This window comes from Engraulis encrasicolus, chromosome 13 (assembly GCF_034702125.1).
Source record: "Engraulis encrasicolus isolate BLACKSEA-1 chromosome 13, IST_EnEncr_1.0, whole genome shotgun sequence".
NCBI lineage: Eukaryota > Metazoa > Chordata > Actinopteri > Clupeiformes > Engraulidae > Engraulis > Engraulis encrasicolus.
The window spans coordinates 12,274,407-12,296,591 of record NC_085869.1 but is presented as its reverse complement, the minus strand read 5'-3'; the positions used below and the strand labels follow the sequence as shown (position 1 = coordinate 12,296,591).

The window sequence follows — 22,185 nt, the reverse complement described above, 5'->3', positions numbered from 1 at the left end:
CAGTTTGCACGAGTAGGCCTACTGCTGTTGCTTGGAGGGGGGGGTGGGGGTGGCTCGGAAGCATTCAGACCCTCTGAAGGGGGGAATGATGGGAAAAGTTTGAGAACCACTGTGGTAGACTGTTTAAGTCAATGTGTTATCCTAATGCTCTGACATGATGACATGTTGCGTTCCATGTGTAACTTAAGATGTTCTCTTGTATCCTGTCAAATTGACCTACATTAGCAATTTGCATGTTTCCGTTACTACAGCTGTAGATGGGAGGAGTAATGGTGGAGTTGTATGTGCCCGTGTGTGTGTGTGTGTGTGTGTGTGTGTGTGTGTGTGTGTGTGTGTGTGTGTGTGTGTGTGTGTGTGTGTGTGTGTGTGTGTGTGTGTGTGTGTGTGTTAGTGATGCGCGGGCCGGCCCGAACCCAGCGGGGCCTTCGGGTTAGCCTGCGGGGCGGGTGGGTCGGGCCGTTATGTTCTTAAGAATCCACGGGTTGCGGTCGGGTCGGGTCAGATCACAGACAGTCGTCATAATTACACTAATTACACTGTTAACATCAGTGCACATCCGAGACAGTAGAATGTATGCACATGTGCTTGCTCTCTCCCCCTGCGCACAGAACCAGAATGCAAGCAAGCAGCCAATGTGGAGCTCTCGCTCTCCTTCTGATTCTAGTTCCCGCGCATCACTATAGCGTGGACTCACGTGAAGCTCTCGCTCTCTCGCGCCCCGCTCTCGACTCAAAGAGAAGCAAGCCGTCTAAATATTTTAGCTTAATGGTGATGGACATTGATTGTTGAACATTAGGCTATTTAAGCAGTTGAAATAAAAAGCACACTGACAACAACCGAACCACAGGACTTAATCTATTATTTCATATCATGGCATTCTCCAAAGACTATGGCTATTTAATCCGTTTTGCTTTCTCTGTCCTTTATGAATGCGCTTGCGTTCAGCCCCCGAAGGCTGTTGTGTTCTGCTCCTATAGCGAGACGGTAACTTTCCCAAGGTGAAGTGTTCCAGCCTTGCGAGTAACGCGCATTTTCCCCATCGCGGGCTTAACGTTATGATGCATATCTGGCGAGGTAAACGTTACGAATATGCCCTGCTTTTAAGTTTGCCCCAACCCAGGATGTTTCCATAGGCTATGTCCTGATATGCACCACAACTCAACGCGCTTCAAATGCATGTGAAGCTCGCGCCTCTCAGTCTGCGTATCGGTAACATTCTTTGCATTGACCACCATCGGTTGAGTTTTAGAATCAATACAAAAAAGACACGTTTATAGCCTACATGGTTTTGTCATCCAGCATATCGAAAATAGGCGAGTGGCTATTTCATCCTCAAATCATAGGCTATTAGCAGATAACTGTTGGTCTTGCATTCATCAAAGGAGCTCTACGGTTGCCTACTTCAGATGCTGGTGAATGGTTCGAAAGGAAAATAATTTATGTTCATGTCTGTTCATGACAGTCTTGCAAAGAGACAACCGACTATGTCGAATAGCCTAATTGGTCAAGGCGCGAGATGAGGAATACTTCAGGGCTATTGGAAAAAACTTGAATAGCCTATTTGTATCCCCGAGTGTTAAAAGCAGGAGAGCCTGAACGTTGTAACCTCGGCTGTTGAGGTATTCGCTTTCGCTATCGTTGTCACTTTTGCATGTAGCCTTCTAAAATGCATTTTATCTCCAAGTGTTTATTTAATAACAATTGGCTATACAGCAATTCTGTGAAAGTAGTCATCTTTCCATGGGAATAGCAAAGTCCAGCACGCACGCACGCTTATTTCTCTCCTTCCATTGACAATCCACAAGCTCCAACAAGGGGAGGGAAAAAACAGCGCTGTCCATGCGCTTCCTAACATGTGGCGACCCCACCACGTCTCACAGCCATGAGCACACAGACAACACGGCCGGCACCCCACATCATAGTAAATTCATATGGCACGCACAGAGCTTAGGTGTCTGATGTGGCAACGAAAAATGGAATTAAAACCACAATCGTCAGATGGATGTGCTGCGGTCAAGATGCTAGACTAACTTTATTGATCCAAGAGGGAAATAAAGGGTGAATGGCTGCCACACGCAGCTGGCAGTCTAGGACATTACGCATCCCCTCGGCGCCGCCGCAGACATTTCATTTATGTTTATTTAATATGCCCTTAGGCTATATCGAAATACACATTTATTTAGGCCTTTTAAACAAAAACAAAAAATAAGCGGGGCGTGTCGGGTCGGGTTAAAAATCATTGTGTAATATTTCGGGCCGGGTTGGGTTGGGTTGGCTGCGTGATGGGTTGGGTTGGGGCGGGCTGTAAATATCAACGGCCCGCGCACCACTAGTGTGTGTGCTTGTATGTTTTGCTATGTGTCTTTGTGCGCCTGCATGTGTGTGTGTGTGTGCCCCACCAAAGCACACCGGCTGGCCGACCACAGAGTCAACACAAGCGTTGGTTAGCTAATTTGGCTTGTGCTGGGTGTAATTAGTGTTGCTGTAATCTAATTCTCCCAGCTACACGGCAGCATGACTTCATCCATTAGAGTCTCTCTCCCTCTCCCTCGCTAACCCCATTTCTCTCTCTCTCTCTCTCTCTCCCTCTCTCTTTTTCTCCCCCTCTCTCTCCCTCTCTCTAACCCCATCTTTCTCTCTCTCTCTCTCTCTCTCTCTCTCTCTCTCTCTCTCTCTCTCTCTCTCTCTCACTCTCTCTCTCTCTCTCTCTCTCTAAGCCCATTTATCTCTCTCTCTCCACATTACCTTTTTCGTTTGTTTCCCATTAAAGACATGACCATGTGCCTGCTGAATATGATGAACGCAAAAGCAGTAGACAACAGCTAAGTCAAGAAAAATTACTGGAGACAGAAAGTCATTTCTGTATTTTTTTTTTACAACAAAGACCACCTACTTCTATCCAGACAGCAGAAGAAACTAAGAGACTAAGAGAGAACTAAGAGACATTGAATCCAAAAACAAATATTTAAAAAATGTGGGGTTTTTTTCAAATGTGAGTGAGTGAGAAGAGCTATTCGGTTCACACATTTGTCAGTGTTCCAATTCTATGCAGCCCGGTGCTTGATCTAATGAGCACGGTGGGAAGTGTGACATGTGACATGTGAGATGGAGCAGCACTCTGAAACGCAAGGAGGGAAGGGATGGGATGACAGCTCGGCATCATGGGAGCTCTGGCGTATCACTGTCTAATGGTATGTACAGTACATAGGATACGTGAAGCGGTGCTTGGTCACCGGCCACTCATCTGTTTAGAAGGTGCAGGATTCAGTTGAGGTTTCTGTACAAAAAGGAGACAATCCGCACACTTAAAGGTACACTGTGCAGGAAATGGCCAAAAAAGGTACTGCAAGTATGCTGCTCATTGAAACTGGGTTGCCTAATGCCAAATTTGATCATTTCATGACAGGTTGCTAAGTAATAAACAAATATTTTCTAGAATGGCCCAAGTGCAGTCATTCTTGCAGCTAAACATAGCTATTGCTAGAACCATGGAGAAGATCCCCCTTTTCATGTATGAAAAGTGCAATTTTTCCAGTCATAATGAATACTTAGAATTTGATGGTGGTGGTAAGTATTCATGAAAAAGGTAACATTAGTGAATGGGTAGCATGCATTCTGGAAATGAGCAACTAAACATCTCACACAGTGTACCTTTAAGGTCTTTTTTTTTCATGAAGGTCTGCGGACCAAAAGCTCGAAAGTCAAGTAAAGCTTTGCGCAAAAAAAGACCTGAAGTGTGCTGGTTGTCTCCTCTTTGTACATGTACATAGGATACGACATGACACACTGGGAACAGTCCGTTACCCTAACTCCCGTCCTGGACCTTGTGCTTGCGCCCTCACGCTTTGCTGATGCCCTGCCTCCGTGGAGTTTCCCCGCCCGCTGTCAGCCCAGCTACAACAACTTTTGGGGGACTTTTCCCCATTCAGCATCTCGATTGCAAATGAGAAAACGACCTTTGAATTACACTTTTGCAAGACATCGAATTGAATTTCTGTTGTCAATCATGTTCACATTCACTTGTGCATACAGACACTACATATAGCTGGTCATACATACAGTACATACATACATACGTACATATGAACATACAAGCATAAATGCATGCCATATAGAACATGAATATATGCATACTGAACGTACAGTACAATCACGTACCGTACATACAGTACATACATAAAAGCACACATAAATATACATGACATTAAGTATGTTTCGATGTTATACAGAAACACACAGCTCTAATGCAATGAAATGGGTGACAGGGACCACAGTGTGTGTCTCAGACATGAGTAGATCTACGTGCTGTTTGCTTGGGTCAGGCCTGAACACGTCCTCATCATCAATAAGACAAACTAACCAGGACGGATGCGCTGGCAGAGGTGAAAATGACTGTGAGGTGTGTGTGAGAGACATGTACAAACCCCAACTCCGATGAAGTTGGGACGTTTGGTAAACAGTGAATAAAATCAAAATGCTATCATTTTCAAAACATTCAATCTATTCATTAGATGGAGAATAGTGAAAAGACAACATAATAAGTGTTAAAACCGAGAAAAAATATTGTTTTGGGGGACATATGTACTCATTTCTAATTTGATAAATCCAACACGTCTCAAAAGAGTTGGGACGGGGACAATAAATGGCAGCAAATGTCGAGGAAGACTAAAAACAAAACAAAAGACAACACTTAACAGTTAAATACATTAACCGATGAGATGATTTTATATAAAAACAGTGTTAATTCCTATCTTGGACATGATTTCACCAGCTTAAATGGTGGGTGTATTCCTTGTCATGTTTTGCAATGTTTTCCTTTCTGTAGTGCTTACAGTGTGACAGGTCTTGACCAAAAACCCACCATTTTATCACCTGCTGGTCCTTATGATGGAGCCAAACTGTTAAAACATAGTAGAGAATGCAATTTGACCTTACTATGTGGCAGTAATCGAAGATCTCCCTTCAAAATATAATGCATGAGTGGCTTTTCATGCTGTTGAAAACCCATTTATACCATTCAGCACTGTATTAAACTCTACAGATGAGTGAGAACATCTTAACCAATGCACTACTGCACTCGCATGCCATCATGGAGGCTGACTTTTGAAGCTAGCACTAACACAAGTTGGATGGTCAATTTTCACTGTAGCACAGGATGTGCAATGCTCTATTATTGTCAAAAAGAATGGACTTCTACAACTTCTGCTGACTTCTGTAAGCAAAGGACAGTTTCCCATGTCTTCTGGGTCTATTTCAAGTGAGCTCAGGTGCTTAGGAGAATGTTACACCCCTGTATCATTTTCATGCATTAAGCATTCTTAACACATTGAGTACCGACGACGTAATAATGCGTTTTTCACGCCCATGCGTTGTATACCAAAACGCAAAAATACGTTTTTGCATTTAAATATCATATTTTGAATCTACACCCTTCAATGGACAATATATGTGATTTTGGTAGCTCTGTGATGGACATAAATGACAACATTTGCAGTCCAAAGTTGTTTGATTGTTATGATGTTTAAGTGTTATGATTTGGATATTTTAATTTAACTTACCAAGATGTCTGGATGCCAACCCATGTCGCCTATCGCGCTGCCTGCATTGATTTCCCTAGTACGGTCACTGTAGCATGTGTTGTCTCTGACTTCACGCAATAGGTAAACACCATTGTATAGTGCCTGGAGTATCTTGAACTTTCTGGACTTGGTAGACCTTTACCAGATCCTTGGATCCAAATGGCACCCGATATGTGATTGCAGTAATGCGCTCCGATTTGGACGTTTGATCGCCAAAAAGATAAGTTTCTGTGTCTTCCTGTATGTGAGAAGCCAGAAGCTAGCATGGCTACATATCATGATTCCCTGATTGTCGCTCCCAACGCAGGACGCTCCCCTGTCGGCTCGCTCCCACTAGCCAGACTATCGATCCGGGTGGGACTACACGTCCGGGAGTGATAGAAACACCTGGGATTACACGTCCGGGAGCGATCTCAGTTGGGAGTGTCCATCTGCCACCGCATATGATTCGGATCGGATGGGCTAGGCTACATCTAAGCATCATATCATTTGGATTTGTTGTCAATGTTGGGCTATTATTTCGGGAGTCATCGGGAGCTATTTTAGCAAATGTCTCACCCTCTGCATGTGTGCAAAGAGTTTGTGATCAGTCCACGTGAAAAACGGGGATTTCAAAGGGCATCGATTGCTGGTGTCGTAGTGTGACAGAGCAGGAGGTGTGCTGCCGTATTCGTGAATCGTGCTATGTTGTTTCCCTAGTAGCCTACGATCGGTAGCGTGTATTGTATCTGACTTCACGCAATAGGTAAACACAGACCATTGTATATCGTGCCAGGAGTATCTTGAACTTTCTGGGCTTGCTACCTAGACCTTTACCAGCTCCTTGGATCAAAATGGCACCCGAATTGTAATTGGAGTAATGCGCTCCGATTTAGAAGTTTGATCGCCAACCAGATAAGTTTATTTGATTATTCACCCCTATGTTGAACTGTCTTCCTGTATGTGAAAAGCCAGAAGCTAGATGGCTACATATGGATCGGATGGGCTACATCTAAGCATCATATCATTGGGATTTGTTGTCAATGTTGGGCTATTATTTCGGGAGTCATCGGGAACTATTTTAGCAAATGTCCGACCTTCTGCATGTGTGCAAAGAGCTTGTGTTCAGTCTGTGTGAAAAACGTGGATTTCGAAGGGCATTGATTGCCGGTGTCGTAGTGGTTTAGAGCAGGAGGTGTGTCTTGACGTGCAGGAAGATGTGTGTCAGAGCTAACCTTGCACCAAATTGTGATTAAAACCAACTCATCCCCTTTCAAACTCGTCACATTCTGAAGAGGCGCACCCTTCACAAAAACCTCAATATCTCCGATTGTAGCTGAATTCCATGGATACCCACTTCGGTTTAGCGTGGGTTTACTCGGCAATAAAAGCTCGTAGAGACACACAGTTTTCACCTACTAAGAGGGCAGCGTCTCCACTTTCAAACGAGTCATAACATATTTCAGTGGCCCTATCACATAATAAGCTGTGAGTCTACAAAAAAACGTAAAAAAGGGCTTAGAACGCTGGTATTCTACGACATAATTCCGTGAGCAACGCCGGTATTCAATGTGTTAATATGGTCAATTTTCAATAGCTCTAGTTCCTGGAGTGCTAGAGTGAGACTACAGCCAATATATATTTCATGATGTCATGAACCTATACAATGATTTTATTAACAAAAATATGTCTTATATACACTCAATCGTGGTAAATCAAAGGGAATTCAAAAATGTATGTAATAACTATGGTAATTATTCCCTTTGCATCTTTAATTCTGAGTGACTCAGCCTCTCTGTGATGATCTCATACCTGGACACCTATATTGTCCGTCAGTACAATTCATTTTGAAATGTTCTTCTTTGGATGTTTACTAAATTTCACTGATCCCTGTCCCAACTCTTTTGAGACGTGTTGGATTTATCAAATTAGAAATGAGTACATATGTCCCCCAAAACAATATTTTTTCTCGGTTTTAACACTTAATATGTTGTCTTTTCACTATTCTCCATCTAATGAATAGATTGAATGTTTTGAAAATGATCGCATTTTGATTTTATTCACTATTTACCAAATGTCCCAACTTCATCGGAGTTGGGGTTTGTAATTGAAAGACATGTGCGTAGGCCCAATTCAACTTTGACTGATCAGGACTATTAGGATAAGTGTTCCTCTCTACAGCTTTCCTGTTACTAAAAAAAGAAGAAAGAAGAAAAAGAAAAAGAAGAAAAAAGCAAAAAAAGGAAAGATCTAATTTGAGAGAATCGGCGCAAGAAGAGACGCCAAATCAGAGACTTCATCATACCCTGAAGAGGAAGTGCCAACATTATAGTATGAGCCAGGTTATCTTGTGCCTCTTTTCTACTGCTGGTTTTCTGGTAGGCCTACAGCACGACAAAGCATGACTCGGCCCTCAATTTTTGCTTTTCGAATAGGCATGACACAGCTTAATCGTAAAGCAAAAAGTGGTGGCCGAGTAACGCTGTGTCGAGCTGTAGGCCTACCAGAAAACTTGCAGTGGAAAAGAGGCATAAAGGGCTTATAGGGTTCCTAAGATAACTTTCATATTTCCCCCAAATCCAGCTGAAGGTTATTTGAGGAACCTTCCATTTTTTTTACAATTGCTACGTGTATATGAGACATTTCATTCAGAATTAAGCTTAATTCCACTTTGAAAACGTCATGTAAACACTCCACAATTCGGAATTTAATGAAAGATCAAAGTTAACTTGACGGAACTATTTAATTTAGGGTTGTCGTATCGGATCGGATGGATCGGGTCGGCTGTCGATATTGGCAAAAAATGCGGATCGGTATCGAATCGGCATGCACGGAAAAATCCGATCCAGAATTCCGATCCATTTTCCTGTTTTGTGTTTATTAATATCTGAAAAAACAGGTCAGTTTCTCATTAAAAACCTTTGTGTATTACTCAAATTCATCTAATTCAGTTGGCTAGTTGTTACTAAAAGTAAAAACCCTTTTCAACATGACTGTGACAAAAAAGTAAGTAGGATAAATAACTTTCAACTTAAATACTCCGATAGGCCGGTATCGGTATCGGCCGGTATCGGAATCGTATTGGAAGTGAAATAAAATATCTGTATCGGATCGGAAGTGCAAAAACCTGGATCGGGACATCTCTAATTTAATTCTGAATTATTAATTCAGAATTAAACACCATGAAAACATAGTCAATGTACATTATGAGATCCACACCTCCATTTCTGAAGAGACAGCAACAAGCCAAGAGCAACATCCATAACGTGGTACTGTAGTGATGAGAGCGCTGTTAAGCTGACACCATCTTTGAAATGCCTCCTCAAGAAGCGAAAACAACCCCTACTGAGTGTTTAGCAGGGGGACATCGAGCCTGCTGTGGATACCTCAAAGCTATCTAATTAGCTGCTCTTAGCTCTCCCATCCTGTGGCGCTTCAGCTTACGACACATAAAGGAAGCCTTTTTTTTTAGATCTCAGGATGCGCTCAGAGTCGGTTTTACCAATAGGCGATTGCCTAAGGCCCCACCAAATCTGCCCTCTGTACCCCCGCCCCCCACCCTTTCCAAGCGTTAGCACTGAAATGGTAAATTACAGCAAAAATGATTCATATCACGATTATTTCAGTCAATATTGATATAACAATATTTTTAGACAATATTTCTTTTAAAGACAAATACTTTACAACTCACAATCTTCCATCCCTTCCACTCCCAGTTGGAGTGAAGGGCCATAGAGAAACATACAGTGATGTTCTGCACGAGTGTTGGGTAGCAAGTCTGCTCTGTGCTCGCAATGGCTCAAGTGGAGGGGAATGTATTGCGCTATTATTAATTCGATTTATCACCCGGTGAGCAGACGGAATGTCTTCTGATTGGCTGAGCAGGTGTCCTTTATTCCACGGTAGCAGGACACCTATGATATCATGCGGGCGTGCGGGCGTCTTAATTGCTTCTTTTCTAACTTTCTGGCGAAGTGCCATTACTAATTCTAGCTCATCTCGTTGTCTAGTCATACCGCGTCGTTAGTTCTATCGCATCTGGCTGTCTAGTCAAGACCCCGTTGCTAATTCTATCGCATCTGGTTGTCAAGTTAAAAACCCAGTCGTCAATTCTATCGTATTTGGTTGTCAAGTCACCCCAACATTCTGCGCGCGTCCTTACATGCCTCCGATAGAGGCGCGTCTCACTAGATTGGGAAGTGGTGCCCATAACAACGTACCAAGCGCAGTGGTTAATCTACTTTCTCACAAAGCCTTAGATCAAAAGGTCCCCATGTCTATATTTCCCCATCGGCCTCTAAAGGGGTAGAACCACTGCTGATGGCACTAATGTTTCTGAAGTCACAGATGTACTGTATTCACTGGTCATTATGCGTCGCATTGTTGGCGCTCTTCGATTATCATCATTTCTGTGCTGCAGACACTGTGTTTGTTTCAGGGAAGCCGATTCAGAACAGGCACGTTTAGTGTTGCCATGGCTACTGCACCTGTCATGTTCCACACTATGAACATTTCTACAAGTGCATGGCGCATGGTCATTTGGTGATATACAGTGTTCTTTTCAACACCTCCACGTTCCCAACGGAACTGATTGCAAATGCACTAATATCTCTTCACACAAAAATATGACTACCGGTATTAAAAAAAAACTTTCCAGGACACAAGTGGAACGCAACTTTGAACTTCCGAGTTCCTACTTACAGCTTCCTAATACAAGATTGTGGCTATTTAAAGTAGAATGAGATTTTAATGCCCTTTTCTCAAAACAAGATTTTAATATGTATTATACTTACACACAAATTGTTGTGCTGCTTACACTAGTTATGGAAGTGCGAATTCAAAGTGCTTGTCAGCTCATATTTTGTCTTCTCAGCTGAGGGGAATCTGAATGGGCTCTTAATTGTGTTGCGTTGTGTGGTGAGAGAACAGATTCATGCTTTGATGACTAAAACCTGTGGTGCCTTGACAGGTTTTGAAATAGCAGGAGAAGCGAGAGAGAGAGAGAGAGAGAGAGAGCGAGAGTGTGCGCGCGCGCGCGAGAGAATCCGATACAAACACATCATATATATGCGCGCGCGCAGCGCACACACACACACACGCACGCACGCACGCACACACACACACGCACACACACACACATCTCTGCGTTGATCATCAGCATCATTATAATTATCAGCAGTAGTACTAGCATGACTCAGACACTACCCTCCTGTTTAATAAAGCAGGGACGCAGTAACAAATGTCATCTTCATTTAACACCTAGAGAGTCAATTCAACACTTAGAGAGTCAATTTAACATATCCCAGAGTGTATTTGGTCCCAGAATCCTCTCTAAGAGTTGAGTTAACACAGCATTTTTTTGTATTCACTGTCAGTGATCAACAGCCACCGACCCCACCCCGACCTTAGATACATATCATAAGACCCATTAGGCCAGGGATTCTTAACCATAGGGCTCAGAAACTTGTGGGCCGCGCAAAAGTTTCAATCTCGCACCGGAGGGCCATGTGGGCCGTGCAAGATGCTGAAGACAGTGTACGTCTTTTTAATCTAGCGCAGTTCTGCCGCTTAAATGTCAACGCACCGCTGTTTTTTTATAGTGGAAGACGCAACGTCAAGGCAAGACGGCAATACACTCAACAGTACACGAATGGAGAATGAGAAATTACCAACCAGTGTGAAGTGTAATTTGCCGACGTCTTCTCTCCTCACGTTCAGTTACAAAATAAGCGATTGAAACGTTACTCAAAATGATTCTGTTTACTGACAATTTTATTTTTGCATTTTAATTACTTTCCTATTGTTAATTCACTGAAGCTTTGTTTTACTTTCCCTACTGTTATGTATTTGTTTTGATTGTAAAGTGTCCTTGGGTATCTTGAAAGGCGCTCAAAAAATAAAATTTATTATTATTATTATAAAGCAAACCCGTTATCATTGTGTACCCCAAAATACATTTATTTAAAGAATTTTGCATGATATTTGGCTACAAAGCTTTCCGTTTTTGACACCCTGCATAAGGCTGAGGAATTTCTGTTCTGGCGTCGCATCTGCATATCACTAAGTAAAACAGTCTTAGATCAGCAGATTCATCACAAATCGCAAACGGAGCTGTCACAAATGTCAGAGACGCATTCAAATGCATGAATGGCTCTGGCCTGATACCCTGAGTGGATTGGGTTTATCATTGAATATAGAACAGTGAGCTCAATTAATACAGTTTTTCCATAACAAAATGCATTAATAGGCCTAGCTTACTACATTAATAGCCTGCTTTTTTCAAATCAGAATTTAATTATAAAAAATATTATATAATAATAATTATAATTATATATATATATATAATGACAAGTCAAGTCAATTGTACTTGGGTGGTTGACGTTTAAGAGCGTAACGCCAATTTTATTTCTTTCCAATTCCTGAAAAATCGGAAAAAAATAGAAAAAAATCAAGTAACCTAATTTTTGCCATTTTAGTCTCCAATGTGCAGTTAAACTAAACATAAGACATTGACAATACTCACACACACAGACACATACACACACCAAACACACACACACACACACACACAATGTGCACCAGTATACACGTCTCACCTGATCCTGGGGTCCGTGGGCGCGGTGACCACGCTGATGCTCCTTCCCACCATGGCGGCCTGGCTGCGGATGTGGCTGGCCACCGGGCCGCATCTGGCCCTGCTCCGCACCGCACCTGGCCTGCTCCGCTCGTGATGGGCCGCGGAGCAGGAGGAGAGGGAGTGCAGCGAGTCTTCTGCTGGGTAGAAGGAAGAGGAGAAGGTAACAGATTACTATTACATTACATTGTACTTGGCCGACGTTTATTTTATTATTATTTTTTTTTCCGATATTTTTTTTAATGGGCTTCTTTGCCTTAACTTCAGATAGGACAGTGATGAGCATCAGGAAGCGAATGTGGAGAGAGAGATGGGACAGGGATGGAAAATGATACCGAATCCGGATTGAAACCCTGGGTGCAACCCTTGGGCATGCAAGCCCAAATGTGGGGGGGCTTAGCGCGCTGCGCCACAACTCCCCCCTTGGCAGTTTTTTTCCAAAGGGGCTTACAGTTATTTACAGGGTATTGGCTACAGTCCCTGGGGCAATATGGGGTTAGGTTAGGTGGCTTGCTAAAGGGAGCTTAATAGATGTATTATTTGAATAGAATAGAACATGTGGGGTGCATGGTCACAAAAATATTCTTAGGTCCAAAAGAGACGTTGTAGTGTCATTCAAGTACAATTGGCAATACCCCACTACATCATCAAAGCCCCTACCCAACCCACATTCTTTCAACCCAATCCATAAGCTGTATTATCATAACAATTGACTCATGAACACAAAATGGTGTCTCTTGAAATGATGAAACACTTGTTCACAGATTGGCCCTTTATCCTGAAACAGAACTCCTCCATTCCACCACCTGCTTAGAGCTACAGAGCTACGTATGAACAAATATGTTCGTATGTAGCTCTAGGCAGGTGGTGGAAGAGCTGTTTTCCAAAATGAGATATATCCATTTTATAGAATGTTGGGAAATGGACATTTTTGTAATGGGCATTCCATTGAATTGCATTGCAAAATGCATTTTTATAGAGCTTAAACGTATGTTCTCAAAACATTTGAATGGCAAGAATTCACATATAGATGAATATATTAAAATGCAAAAAGTCAAAAATGGTGGATATAGAGTTTTGGAAAAGAGCTCCATATTGAAACTATCGTCCTCAGTGTTAAACTATCGTCCTCAGTGTTCCTGCTGGGATATCCATAAACTGAAGAGTTCTTGAGAGCAGTTATTTGTATTTGAACCGAGTAGCATAACAGATTGCATAGAATATACATCATGTCTGTGAATGGGCAATGGTGAGGCACCTCATACTTAAGTACTACTTTGTAGTGATGTGCGGGTGATTGTTTTTTTTAACACCCGCCCCCAAGAAATATTCCAAACTGCCCCGCTCGACCCGCGAGCATTTTCAAAGCGGCACGCCCGGGCTGTAACGATACACTCAACTCACGATTCGGTTTGTATCACGATTCATGACCTACGGTTCGATTCACCCCATGATTTCACATTTGCCAACATTATAAACTTTATGAATAAAAACCATGCTAGTTTATAGGTAGAATAAGTTACAAGAGGCTACTACTGTTGTTTTTCAAGTTTCTATATAATAATGATGATGCTTGGAAGCACTATCACTTCATATCATGCGGTTTTCTGGGCTGATGGGTAGGGCTGGGTAAAATAATCGATTCAATCGATAATCGATCGATATCATTTAAAATTCACATAATTGATTCACAGGGAACAAAATCGATTTTTTTGCTCTTTTCTTTTTGTTCTTTTTGTTTAATTTAGGTCTATGGAAAATACCCAGTAGGTATTAGTCAATTAGGCCTAGGCCTACTTATTACAAATAAGCAATCTGTTAACACTGTCAAGCCACAGCCCTTTGACATTTTTATATAAAAATAGGCAACAGCATCTTTTGGGGGAAATCCTTGCACCAAAAAGGGAACGGATTGAATCGATTCGGAGTGAATCGAATTGAATCGAATCGAATCGTGATTAATCGATTCAAAACCCTCAGAATCGAAATCGAATCGATACAGGAACATAGCTACAATACCCAGCCCTACTGATGGGTATCAAAACGTTAAAAGGGCGTATCACGATACTGTCTCCTTGTATCACGATACAGTATGGAGACTGTGTATCACGTTTTCTCTGTTCGATACAATATCGTTACAGCCCTAGTGTGCACAATGAGGTTAAACATCTCACCCTGTGTTGTTTCATCAGCACAGGAAAGCAAATGTTACACATCAGGCCTTTAAAGTCAGTGACTTTGACAAAGGACTGTGAATTGTGCGTCTTATTTGCTACTACAGCACAGAAAGTGTCAAGAGCAGGTGCCGCGGGAGGGTCATTAAGTTTTACCGCTACATCCCAAAACACTGTGCAGGCAGGCACAAAATATAACCATCTCTACTCTATCACTTTATTACATAGACCACAGACTCACCTTCATTTATTAAAATGAAATGCCACAAGGGCAAAGTCTAGACAAAAACACAACAACAACAACAACAAACCAGTAAAACTGTGACACACAAAAACAACACACCATTTACAGGCCTGCAGACATCACATCCTTGGATCTAGTACATTTCAGCGAGTGGAAATATATCACTGGCTGCCATTCCCATTACAATTAGGATAGATTATTGCCATCTAGAGATCCTAATTCTTTCCTGCTGTTGGCATCTAGATAGGCTCTCTCCATTAATCTCCCTGGGGTTATTCTGCTGGCTCTGCTCTGTTCAAACACACCGAGCAGTAGCCGGAGGGAGATATGGAGATGAGCGATATCCAGAGAGAGACAGTCAGACGTGATTATCTATACCAGTTATTTGGTTAATATGCTGTATGTATTACAATTGGCTGTACTAGAAATCATGTCTCGGATCCCTATCAATAACTCGCTAGTAAATGCTAGTATGAAAAGAGACATGAGTCCATCTGAAGCAACGAAAGAACACTGATAACAGTAAAAAAAAAGATTTTTCATCATTTGTTTTACTGTCAATTTGACATTGTTTGGGATGTTTTTGTTATGACTACTTGAGATTTACTCAGATGATAAAGGCTGCCCATGCACATAAAGGAGGAGTTTTAAAGTGGTGGTGCATTTTTTTCATCATTCTTTATTTGTTACAATGTTACTGCTACTGCACTCCACTCACTTGTCTGTAGTAAAAGTTTTGAAAGCTTCATTTAGGGAGCCCAAAAGTCGGGATGCAAAAGCACCACTGCATCCCTCTTTCCGGCACCTATGCATGCATGTTAGGGGTGGAACGGTTCACAAAATTCACGGTTCGGTTCATATCACGGTATCAAGGTCACGGTTTTCGGTTCTCTACGGTTCTTTTTTTTTTTTAGTTCATAATAAATGGTGCACGGGGAATATTAAACCACATTTATATAACTGCAATTATAAAGTGATGATGCGCAAGTTGATGTGCGCTGTCTGAGCCTTCCAAATGCCCTCTTTCAAGTGATCAGACTTATCACTAAATATCCTACATATGGTTTGTATAGGCTTATAATGTGAAAATGGTGTGATTTTAATTGTGTCATCCTCTGATTGGTCTTATATGCTAATGTGTTAATCAGAGAGACCGGATAAGATACTCCTAGAATCTCTGCTTTACATATTTTTCTGAGCAGTACATGAATTGCGGTTTGCCACGGACTGCATTTCACGGTTCGGTATGGTGTGTGAATTGTACGGTTTCGGTTTTCGGTGCGGTTTGTACCATCCCTAATGCATGTGTCCAGGCAATTTGATATTAGCCATGACCACATTAATGGAATAGGAGCCCCTCCCCACCCCCTCACCTCCCACGGATTCCTTAACCCATTGACGCCTAAGGCACCTGTAAAAAAGGGTGCTGAATGCCTGAGCCCTTTTTAAGAAAAGCTGTCCTCAGCATATAAAAATCTAAATATCTCAGCTTAAACGCCAAGACCCTCTTCTTTCATTAGATTGTCTTCATTCATCTCAAACAAACAGAGATTTTTAATAAAGATGTCTCAAATCTCATGAGCCTGTTGTTACGTAATGCAGCTCCAGGCGCCTTGGCCAATGTTGTGCAACGGAACATCAGGCATCAATGGGTTAAACACATCACAAACTAACTAACAAGACTGACTCTGTAGCGTGACTTGAAACTTAAAAAAAAAAAAAGAACACAAGTCAGGGGACCTCTAAAATAACAATATATCATCATGCATGAGATTTAACCCATTGGCGCCTGAGCCAGTTTTTAGAAAAGGTCCCCAATGCCTGAGGGTTTTTTGAGATAAGAAAACTTGGTTGAAAACTCCTATGATAAATTCAATATCTCAGCCTCTGGAACACATAGGGACATGGGACAAATTGCATTTAAAAGGTAAAATCCTCTGCTTTCACGGGATTATGCTCATTCAGAATTAACACTAACACATATTCCTTAAAAAAATCATATCTCATAATCAAATGATTGAAAGAAAGTTTCATGTGCTTTCAGAATAGGCCTAATGCTTGATGCTGCTATTTATTATAGGCTATTAGGCTACTATTGCTACTGTTACAATAGCCGACTATAACTAAATCACAATAATCACTATTATTATAATTATTAGGCAGTCATTTCTGCCATAAATGGGGGACATTTGTCTGATACAGCCACTTGCTCTCCCACCGGCGAGTATGGCCGTTTTATTCCTCCAAACGTTATGCAGAGACCGATGAGCAATTTCATAATATCTTATTTTGAGACGGGGCTCCACTTTTAGCCGGATGTGTGGCCGCGCGTCTATAATTCGCATGTCTACCGTTGTCTGCCTCACCAATAGGTTATCACCATACCCGAGAGTTCCTCAGTGAAAATATTCTGCAATATATCTGAAGGACGTGCTTCCTCAGATATTGACGCCTTCGCCAATTGCCCCGAGTGTCGGAGTGAAGTTTTGGTTTTGGCGAAATCTAGCTGACTGTCTATTTGGAAGCCACTCGCCCACCTCTTCATGCGGCCGCGGCAAATCACACTCCTGCTCTCTATCTAAAGGGTCTTCAATCATATTTCCTTTCCTCGATTAAAATTTCTTCATTACCTTTCAACTGAACATCACGTTCGCTGTAACAGCGTGTCTTGCGAACCACAGCCTTCTTCTTCTTCTTTTTTTTTTTTTACCTGTGTGAAATGGCTAAACAACCCACGTCTACAGAAGCAAGCATGGTTGATTGCGTTTGACATTTTTGTCGACGAATCAAACTTTTTTTTTGCTACATGATCTTTAAAAGAATCGAGAACATCCACCTCTTGTGTATTTGAACAAAACATTGTGCATTGCATCTCTCATGCGTCTTGAAAATATTGACAAATCAATAATGTTGCGTTTTGCAACAACCGGCGCCAGGGCCAATGGCGTCAATGGGTTAAAGAGCACTTCATGACTTTTCTTTAATGGTAGTTTTAAGTAATCACTCCACATTTTATCAACCTATCACTGCTAAATCATTAGCACTATCACTAAATGCACTAGCAAAGGTCACCGGAGTCATTTGCAGAAATGAAATGGTTTTCTTTTATGTCGTCACATTTTAAGTTAATACTGTATGTTAGGTTCAAACCCTTAACATTTGTAAATATGAAACACCTGAAATGAAAGACACAGAGAATCCTTAATTAAGTTTCAAGCCAGCTTGGAGAGCGAGTGGAAAGAACCGCCAATGGTGATTTTTCCCAGTCGTTCTAAAAGCGAAATATCTCCAAGCGTTATTTATTGTAGGAATGTCCCTGATTACAATTTATCTCTATCCGCTAAGGGAAAAGGGGGCGTACCCGGATAGAGATTAATTCATTCACACACACACACACACACACACAAACACATGAACACACTAGCCAGGCTGCGCCCTCCTAGTGACGCAACACCTTCGGCGGCGCTGCAGATCGAATCTCGATTGCAAGTCTATGATAATCAGGCAACGAACACACAGTCCTTGGCCTGCCATGTGGAGATGCAACTCTGTTGTGTTTGGGCATTCCATTGTTCTGGTACAGATAAAGTCCTCGCACAGTCCAGTAATCTTTTGCTTAGCCTTGAACAGGAATTCTTGAATGTGAAAGGGCACATTTGTGCCAAGGCAACAGGTTTGCTCTCATAAAGAATAAAATACAGTTCCAACATTTCCCCCTGTTTATTCTTTATAGAGGCAAACATTAACATCATCCAGTGATCACTTCAAATGATTTTTTCTTTAAATAGGTACACTTAGAGGCCCCGAGCATAATCCCCTGGGTCAGGGAACAGATCAGGGACCTGGATGGAATCGTCAGATTGGTGTGGAGGCTCATGGTCTCCACCAACAACATCATCATAGTGTCATCGACATCACTATCCTGTCTAGTTAGAAGAGCATATAGGTTTGAAATTTTTTCTTCCATTTGTGCAATGGCAGTGGTACTAAATCTGGTGCACAACACTCTAATACAAAGAATACAACAACATCCACATAACGTGAGGATCGCCGCAAATATTGCAATAGACATGATTATGGACGCTGCCAACTGTTTGTATTGGCCAAACATGTCAGAGAAACCATCCCACACTGAAGTGTCGACCCTGGAGTGGTCTTTCATTTTCTTTTTGGTTGAGGGATCCCAGTCCCTCTATCGCCCTGGTGACACTTTCGTCAGCTGCCGTATTGTTCGGTATGAAGGAACAACATTGATAACCAAAAATAGAGCACACACTCCTATCGGCCAAAAGCATATCAACCGCAATACGAGATTGGAATGCCATTAGGCAGGTTGCCTTCAGTTGTTCATGGATGGCCCTGAACCCCGAATTCATTTTGTTGCCCAGGCGCCTGCACATTTATAGTGGATGTTGTTCATTCTGTCCACATTTTTGTTTATAGTACACCACCAACATACCAAATGATTCAAACCCTGATGCAATTTGGATTCCACATTGTAGCTCTCTTATGTTTGTTTTAGGTTAGGTTAAGGGGTGAAGTTTCAGAACAAGGTTTTATTTAACATGTGCCCTATACACATATTTGTTTGATGCACTGATTAATCCTAAAATATCTCTCCTGTTTGAGACATGTGCCATCCACATGACTCAATAAGACTTAAGTAATTTCCGAAACAGACTTTGAGCACAGTAAATGATGAGAAGTAAACATCTTCCAACACCCTCCAGTTCATAGGTGCATGAGTGATTCCACGATTCCCCTACGCTTTTGGCAAAAGCAAAAAGTCAAATATCAGTATTTTTCCCAACTAAATGACCTAGATGTTTACATAGTGCCAAACAAACAAATTGCCAAGCTTAATCTTAATAGTTAGTGGAATTGGCAAATCAAATCCACGGACTTCAAAGTGTAGCCGAATCAGAGAATCACTCGCATAGCCTACATCAAGGCAGGCTTTTTCAAACATTTGTTTTTTAAAAAAAATAAATAATAAGCTCTCAGAAGTCAACTCATCCACACACAGACATTAGTGTGGAGGAGGTGCGCAGTTGTAACAGATTAGAGAGCATTATAATAGAGAAGAAACAAAAAATGTTTTGTTAGTTTAGACAAAACAAAACCCAAAGCCGCCCAACCATTCTCTCATAATCTATAATCAAAATAAAATAGATAGCTCTACATTCCCGGGGAACAACAATTATCAAGAGCAAAATTATGAAAAAGAAAATTACTCTGGTCAGTATCTGACTATTGTGGCTCACGTTTACATTACAGTTCCTTACAGAATAGGCGATAAACGCAAACTGACAAAATGTGGTGTTGACCACATAGTTCATCCAATATAGAATGTAGAAGAAACATTAAGAAACATTAAGCATGCCGTACAAAATGACTATACCCATAGTATTGGCTGTCTTTACATGATAGTTAGGCCTGCATAAATCACTTTGTAACAGAACTGAAATATATTGGCATGCAGTCCTCACTGTCCTTTTGTCATGAGGTCATGGTGATATAGGGGCCTAGCCCAACTCCTGCCAATAATGTCAGTACATTCAAAAATGTATTTTGTAAAAATAAAAAAAATTGAGTATGAGTAATATTTGAGAATCCAATAATATCCCTCCTGTTGATTACATGGCTTAGCCCATGGCTCCACCAATTTAAAATGAAATGACATTTATTACTACTCCCTACTTTCTCACACCATTCCAAAGTTTCAATGTCATCACCCAAGACATACAGATCACTAGATCAACCAATCAAAATGTAAGAGATAAAAAGAAAGAAAACACAACTGCCATTTGTAAAATACTCAACTTTAAAAGAAAAATGAAACAAACAACCGGACAGACCCTTTATCTAAGGTATAAAGGTAAAGACCTTGTCTAACTTTAGGTCAAACTTTTTCATGGTTTTGAAAGAAAAGAAAAAAAATTAACAGTTGTCATTTTATCAAGTGTTATAACTAAAATTATTACCCAATTGAAACAAAACAAACTCTGGAAAAATCTTGTGAAACTCATCAAATTAAAAACAAAATTCACTTAACCTAGCGATCATTGGTATTGTCTAGGTTCCTTCCATTCACATCAGCTGTGTTTCAGCTCGTTTCCATAACACTGGGCCTGTTCCTCAAAGAACACAAAAAAAAAAAGTCTTATAGGGAAAACAACTTTCTTTCATGTACACTCAAGCCAGATCAATTTGAAATCAAATCAGAGCAAAAAATTATTGACTTCATGTATCGGCTACATAAAACATTTTGTAACGGAACTAAAACCTTATTGGCAATCAGTTTTCACTTTGATTGCAAGTTGACGACTGAAATGAAAAGACAGAGAGACAACTGTCTCTTTGTTTATAAATCAAACAAATGAAAATATAAGGATCCCAACGTCATCAAATTCAAACTTTTAAAAGCAAATAGAGAACATTGACATGTCCTCATCACACACCATGTGAAGCAATGTTCACACTTACAGTATTAAACTAATGACAATGATAGATATTTAACATATCTTTAAGCTTTGGTATTGTTTATCTAGGTCGGTGTTCAGATTTTTTTTTTTTTTTTTTTTAGTTCTTATTGTATTTTCAGTGACAAACAGGTGGTTTAGCATACACTGTTGGAGGTTTCAATATTAAGTGTCTTTCTGTCTCTGCCACAGAAATTTGCATGTTGATGGCTGGGCCTGAAGGGTTGCCTGCAGAAGACCTTGGGCTACGTAGAGAGAGCCTCTGAGCCTTTTAATATCTATCCGAGCTAATGTAAACATCTACACATAGGACACTGTTATCTTTGGTCAAGCGCCTCTGTGTATTCAGAGTCTAGTTTTTGCTGGTTTATCAGAGTCAACATTGTCATTAAAATAAAGTTCCAGATCATAATTGCATTGGAAATGTAGTTGAGTACTACTACCCAACTTTTAGGGTTTTTTTTTTTAAAACCAAACCCATGATCCATTGATCAATAACTCATCAAAATAGAACATAATAAGGCAAGAAATTCGATGAAATAAAACAAAGAAATAAGTCATAGTTAAACGTCAATCAAAACAAAATGACAACCTAAATTTCTAGAAATGTTCAGCACATGTGACCTAACTCTCAGACCAGGTCCAAATTGGGTTTACTCACAGCACCTTTGGGCCATCAAATAACGCCTGCGTTATTTCAAGATCTCAAACCCATTGTTCTTTTAAAAAAAATAAGAACAAGGAGAAAGCTTCATCTATTCTTTAGAAGAAACAAAGACATTTTGGTACTGTAAATCATGAAAGCAAACTCTTTTGCAACTACACTACACTACCATGACAGTGCACGGGGCCTTTAGTAATACATTATGACTTGGTCATTGCCATTCTGGTAACAGCTAATTTATAATGCCGTGTCTTAAAGGCTTAAACATTAACATGTTAACTTTCAATTGAAAATAGTAAAGAAACAACATAACTCCACAACCCCGTTTTCTCCTAATCAAAAATAAATGGGTAAGAATGTGTGGAAAAACAAAATCATGACAAAATCCTACACCTCAAAGTTGAATTGTAGAATAAAATAAAAGGCTTA

The 22,185-nt window shown here is 40.9% G+C and overlaps 1 protein-coding gene across 1 annotated transcript in view; it reads right to left on the bottom strand.

Moving 5' to 3' along the window:
- The window catches only part of pde1a (phosphodiesterase 1A, calmodulin-dependent), a 202,718-nt gene extending 190,424 nt beyond the window's left edge, over positions 1-12,294 (bottom strand). The window contains exon 1 of the mRNA XM_063213055.1: positions 12,155-12,294. Coding sequence (XP_063069125.1) covers positions 12,155-12,207 — 53 coding nt within the window. The 5' untranslated portion in view covers positions 12,208-12,294. The remainder of the gene's footprint in view (positions 1-12,154) is intronic.
- Positions 12,295-22,185: the final 9,891 nt, after the last annotated feature.